Below are 6267 nucleotides of genomic sequence, written 5' to 3'. Positions count from 1 at the left end.
TATATATATATATATATATATCCTGACTTTCAATAAAAACATTTATCATACATTTATTCCGTTTAATAGCGTTCTCTGTACATTTTATATTTTACATATAAGGTATATTCATGAATCCGTGTGATGTGTTCCAATATTTTATAGCGTTCTGTATGTTTGTGTAGCGAGGTATTTGTTGATGCACGGTAATAAATACTAATTGATCTTAATAATCTCAAGTGCTACGAATTAATAACAAAAATGTTAAAATTATATCATGCGTAAACATTTCGATATAAATGAAGATCTGTCTATTGTTCTTGACAAATAGAAGCAGCAAGAAATGAACAAGAACAAGGAGATTATCGTGCTGAATCACAAAAGGTCCAACGCTATCAACATTGGTATGACAAAGCTGCCGCCACCAAGATCCATTAAAACTGCGATCTTAAAAATGGATGCTACAATTATGAATAGAGAGGGTATTGAGGTGAGAATATTGCACATCTTTTTTATTTTTTTTATCCTCGAATTTTATTTTATAGTAATTACTCGTGACAGCTATTAAAAAGTTATATAAAATAAAAAAATATATATTTGTATGTATTTAACTTTAAAAAATACGTACGCATGAGGTATATTTCGAACGTTTTATATTTGTTGATGAAATAAAAATTATTATTCCAAACAGCTTTTCATACAAAGTTGGTCATCGTTATTTTTTATTCTTTGTTTAAATTTCGTAGTTTTGATCTCAGATATTCTTAATCTATTTTTCGATTTTTCTTCGCATATTGAACGTTTGTCCAAATAAAACATACCGATCCTGCTTTAATTTACGTCCGATAACGACTTCACGATTCAGTTGAAAAGCACTCCTATATATCTTAATTTTCGAATTTATTATGATTTCTCTAATTTCCAATTGGCTTTTCTTCTTCGTTCATTCCCTTCCTGCCACGAAATCCTCCCGACAGAAACTTTTGACGATGCTGCCCACTAAGGAAGAAAAATCTAGGATACAAGAAGCGCAGGCCGCCAATCCTGATCTTCCTTTAGGATCGGCGGAGCAATTTCTTCTGACTTTGACCTCCATCTCGGAATTGCCAGCAAGGCTAAAGCTGTGGGCGTTCAAACTAGATTTTGAAAATTCTGAAAAAGTAAGTAAAAATCTTAATATTGTGCATTCTTATATTTCTTCTAGTAAATAATTAAAATTTAACAATAAATTTCTGTCAATTTCGCGAATTATCGATTTTGTAAAATCGCGGTTTTATTTACGATCATGGAAAATCTAAATTCTATAACTTTTCACTTATATAATATTTGTCAATAACTTTATAATTATCATTCTTTGATAAATGAATTATTGTTTGCTCAAATATTATTTAATTAAATAATTTTGCATGTGTTCGCAAATAGCGACTTATCGATAGAGATAATACATTAAATTTTAAGTTTTAAGAACAAAATAAAATTTCCTGTTTTTTTGTCTTTTTTATTTCTTTGATCCATTATTTACGAAGCACAATAATTTATCGAAGGAGACATGTTTGCGTAAACAAGATTATAGACAGCGGTTTTGAAATGGATATTATATTTGCTGAGTTATTGGTGTGTATGATAATTAAATTGGCTTCTTTCCTTTTCTCTCTTTCTTTCTCCTTTTCTCGATTTCGCGCGCGGGTTTCATCGCGAGCGTGAAGACGATGAGAAGGAATGCTAGCAATGCAGTCAGAGGATATCGGTAGCTAGAAGAGCGTTCCTCGCGCGTTTCTCCAACGACAAAATCGCGAATTCCGATATTGTGCAGGAACTAAGAAAAGTCACTTGACGACCTGGCTTCTTCGGTATCGCTCGACCGTAGCCATAGTGCGAAATACCTCTGATCGGGAAATTCGACTCCTTTTATATCTGTTTGCATGCTCACGAAATGTGTGAGAAGATGTATGATGCCATTTCTCAATTAAACCGATTATTTCAAAAATGCATTGCTAAAAAATTGGTAATGATAAAATTAATAAAAATATTCTTGGAAAGTTATAAATTTAAATTGTAAACAAATAATTATAGATTTTAAAATTTATATTTCATATTTATTATCCATAAATGTATACGCTACGAAAGAATACGACCTCATATAAAGAATTATTTTCTCTTTATGATTCAATTTTTTCGCTTCTGGTTAAAATGCTTAAAATTCGCTTCTGGAATCCGCGAATTAACGATCTCACAAATTCCAGTGTGCAACAATGTATGCATAATTATAAAAATCGATACGTTAACGAGCGAATACGCGAAACGAAGAAATAAACGCGCGACGGTCTTTGTGATTTTCAGGAAATCGCGGACCCTTTGATGGATCTGAAGCAGGGTATGGAAACTCTGCGTGTGAATAAAACGTTCCGTGGGATTCTGAGCACGCTTCTTTCGATCGGGATATTTCTCAACGGAAATGAGGTGGGTATTGAATGCCAGCCAAATTATATTCGCTTAATCCGTCTGTCCCGGCAGAATTGTAGCAGTCCAAAGCTCGACCATATCGATAATTTCGTTCTAACTGCTGGCCGAGCGAAATGTCTCATGTGCCACTTGGCTGACTGCCATATTTTTTCGAAAACAATCTCGGTTTAATACGGAGTTTTATTGCAATTACGGCTCGCTATTTATTCCCGGAACGGCGCTGGAATTTTCAAGAGTTATGCCGAGATATTCATTGTATTGGAAACGTTTCATCGCATTTTCCGATGGCTAGATTTGTATCGAATTAATTTTTGATACAATAAATTAATAATTGAATATATGTATTATATGAATGAAATTTTTATGTTTATAATACATATATGTAATACAAAAATTGTATATTGACAAGTTGCAAGGATCTTTGAAATAATAAACTAAATAATTTTACTAAATAATATATATACTACATATAATTAAATTCAAATAAAACGAATACTATACAAAAATCTTAACTAACGTAAACGAGAGATGCAATTATAAATGTTGAATTTACGAAAATTTATATATTTGTATGGTATAAAATTTCAGAGTTATACCTTTATTTAATATATTAATAATAAATTAATAATATAAAATATTTTTCTATACTTGTAAAGTACTGTAACATTATGTTGTATTGTACTTGAATATCTATAATTTTACAATATTGGTATTTATTACAGTGTTTTATACGTTGCTAATGTTTTATATTTGCATTGTTTAAATATATAAATGAACAAATACCAATTCTTACAATTTTTAAATGTACTATCACATCACGCGAGATCTTGACAGAAGTGAGAGATTTAAAAATCGCGTCGGAAGTGTGTTATATATTTATTGACTGCGCGAGAACGGCGACGTTACAAAATTTAAGAATCGATTGAATCTATTTCCGGTGCAATACCATCTTCTTTTATTCTTTATTTGCCTTTTATCTCATAAAAGTCAGAAACTAATATAAACTTGATAAACTTGACAAAAATTAATTATGCTTAGTTTCGCTTATGATTATAGCGTTATGATTATTTTAAGAGAGCTCCATTTCTTTCGCGCGCAAAAATCTCGAAATTTATGAGTGTCGAAACGAGACACGCGATTTTCCCGGCGATGTATCGTGTCACGAGAGTTTCACCCTTTTTCAGGTGAAGGGCTTTCAACTAGAATACCTCGTCAAAGTACCTGAAGTGAAGGATACGGTTCACAAGCATTCGCTGCTTCATCATCTCTGCCACATGGTGATGGAGAAGTTCCCGGATTCTACGGACCTTTATTCTGAGGTGAGAGACTGTTTTAGTTGAAAGCTGAGAAAACTTTACGTTTCGTCGAGATGTCGCAATAGTGCGACCGTATTTACAAAATCGTGACAAAGTTTGTTTGTTCATGTCCGCAAAACTTTTTCAAAGGGCGTTGTCGTGATTTTATTCTGTCCGATTATCTGCGTCGCTCGAGTTTCGAGTCTATGCGGAATTACCTTTTCTTAAATTGCTTTCTATTGACCTCGATTGATTCTGTATTAAAAGTTTCGATTGTTACAATGTGTGCGTTCTCTGTTAAATATTTCTTTTACATTTCGTTAATTTTTATATAGTGGCAATGCATATTAATATCAAATAAATTTGTTTGTCTTACCTCTAATTTTAAATTATACAGATAGCAACTATTTATTTTTTAATATCAATTACATTTTCAAATATGAAAAAATTATATAGTAAGATGTAATAATATAGAGCTTCAGATAATTTTAACAAAATACACTCAATATGTTAACTTGCACTTTTCCATAATAAATGATTTAAATATGTATGCTATCTTTTAAATAGTTGTATATATTTGATTAAATAATATTAGAGAGATTAGTAAAAAATATAATCTTGAAAAAAAGAACATACTTATTAAAAAATGAAAATTAAAATAAAATAGAAACGATCTTGTTGTAGTTACATCTAATTTTAATTCATCATAATTTACGTGAATTATTTCTTTTACATGATAAAATTATTTTTATTATGAATGAGAGAGAGATTATTTCTTTTACATGATAAAATTAATTTTATTATGAAGAGAGAAAGAGAGAGATATGCAATTACTTTAGATCAATTTTAAATTATACCTTTGTATTTATTAAATTGCAATAGCTTTCTCGGTATCGCCGATGTGGTTCTGCTTTCAGATTGGCGCGGTAACGAGAGCCTCGAAAATCGATTTCGACGAGCTGGCGGCGAACATCGCGAAACTCGAGAGCGAGTGTAAAGCGTCTTGGGACCATCTCAAGCTCATTGCAAAGCACGATGGTTCCACAATGATGAAGGTCAAGTGAGTATAATCCTCGTCGAGTTTCCCTGTCTGCGAACCAATTTCCGAGATTCCCTCTTCCTGAGAATCTTTCCGAGCGCTCGCATTTAAGAAGTTCCGAGTTCGATAAATTCGGGAAAGATTTTTTATTTTTAGTGAAACTGGCTACCATCCAAGTGGAACTTTCATTAATTATCGAAAGGACATTTTCTACTCCCTCGAGACTTTCCACTCGGATTTTCCGCCGGTTATCATTCGCATTGCATTTTCAACGTCCCACTAGACTTGCATTTTTTATTTTTCGTGATATTTTTAATTACACTTTTTGTCAAATACTTTATCTTTTTAATGCATTTCAGAATAATTTATTAAAAATATTTCTAATTAATTAAAATATTTCTAATAATTGATTAAAAATATTTCTTCCAGTTTGTATTTGCTTAGAGTGGTTAAAACTCAATTTATTAGAATTATATTAATAGTTATATTCATAGTTTATTCTTGATATATTCAACAAAATTGCTTATTAAAATATAATATATACATTCAATTAAAAATACAGTATTTCCTTTTTGTGCCGCAGGATGTCTGATTTTCTTGCCGATTGCGCCGAAAGGATAATCGTCTTAAACATCGTACATAGACGTATCATAAATCGTTTCCGCAAGTTTATCCTGTGGCTTGGTATACCGTTGCATAGAATACAAGACACTAAGCCGAACGAGTTCTGCAGGGTTGTATCCGAATTTGCTCTGGAGTACAGGACCACCAGGGAGCGAGTGATACAACAGCTCGAGAAGAAAGCCAATCATCGGGAACGCAATAAGACCAGAGGAAAGATGATAACGGAGGTAAGGCATTCTTGTTTCGTATCATCTATTTTTCGTCGAAAAACCTGTATGGCGAATTTCATCGGCTAAATTTATTATTCTTATATCTCCGATGTTGAATATCTCACGGTTTTGAATCTAACCTTTCGTCAATATTAAATTACATTAATTTAAACATATGTGGGGAGATAATTAGATTTTTCTCTGATTTTTACATTTACTTATGCAATAGTGTATGTATGTGTTTGATGTAGATATAAGCATAAAACGCAAAGAAATTTGTTAATATTATATTTTTTTAATATTTGGAGATTGTTATCCAAAAAAATAATTTATATTGTTAAAATATATATTCTCTCATAAAATTCTGCACATAATTTTTTTCAGGTTTGAAATCTCTTGTTTTGTTGCAGGTCGGCAAGTTTCGTACAAAAGAGGATCGGGCGGACGCGGAACTCAGACAACTACTTGGCAGTGACATTTCAGATGTTGAGAGTATCCACGGTACTTTACCATGGCGAAGACAAAGGAAAGACGGTGAGTTCTGTCAGATTCTCTCTCTCTCTCTCTCTCTTTCTCTTCCTAGATTTTCTATCCTTCTATTTTGGTATATGTATATTTTTATACGGCTTATTTTTTCTTTCTTTGCGTAGTAAATTTT

The 6267-nt window shown here is 31.8% G+C and overlaps 1 protein-coding gene across 1 annotated transcript in view; it reads left to right on the top strand.

Moving 5' to 3' along the window:
• The window catches only part of LOC115238257 (FH1/FH2 domain-containing protein 3), a 163086-nt gene that overhangs the window by 140484 nt on the left and 16335 nt on the right, over nt 1-6267 (top strand). Inside the window, exons 12-18 of the mRNA XM_029811923.1 lie at nt 311-469; nt 957-1139; nt 2320-2439; nt 3627-3761; nt 4655-4797; nt 5360-5627; nt 6020-6143. Coding sequence (XP_029667783.1) covers nt 311-469; nt 957-1139; nt 2320-2439; nt 3627-3761; nt 4655-4797; nt 5360-5627; nt 6020-6143 — 1132 coding nt within the window. The remainder of the gene's footprint in view (nt 1-310; nt 470-956; nt 1140-2319; nt 2440-3626; nt 3762-4654; nt 4798-5359; nt 5628-6019; nt 6144-6267) is intronic.

Source organism: Formica exsecta, unplaced genomic scaffold (assembly GCF_003651465.1).
Source record: "Formica exsecta isolate Colony F162 unplaced genomic scaffold, ASM365146v1 scaffold115, whole genome shotgun sequence".
NCBI lineage: Eukaryota > Metazoa > Arthropoda > Insecta > Hymenoptera > Formicidae > Formica > Formica exsecta.
This window is presented reverse-complemented; position numbering and strand designations above follow the sequence as displayed.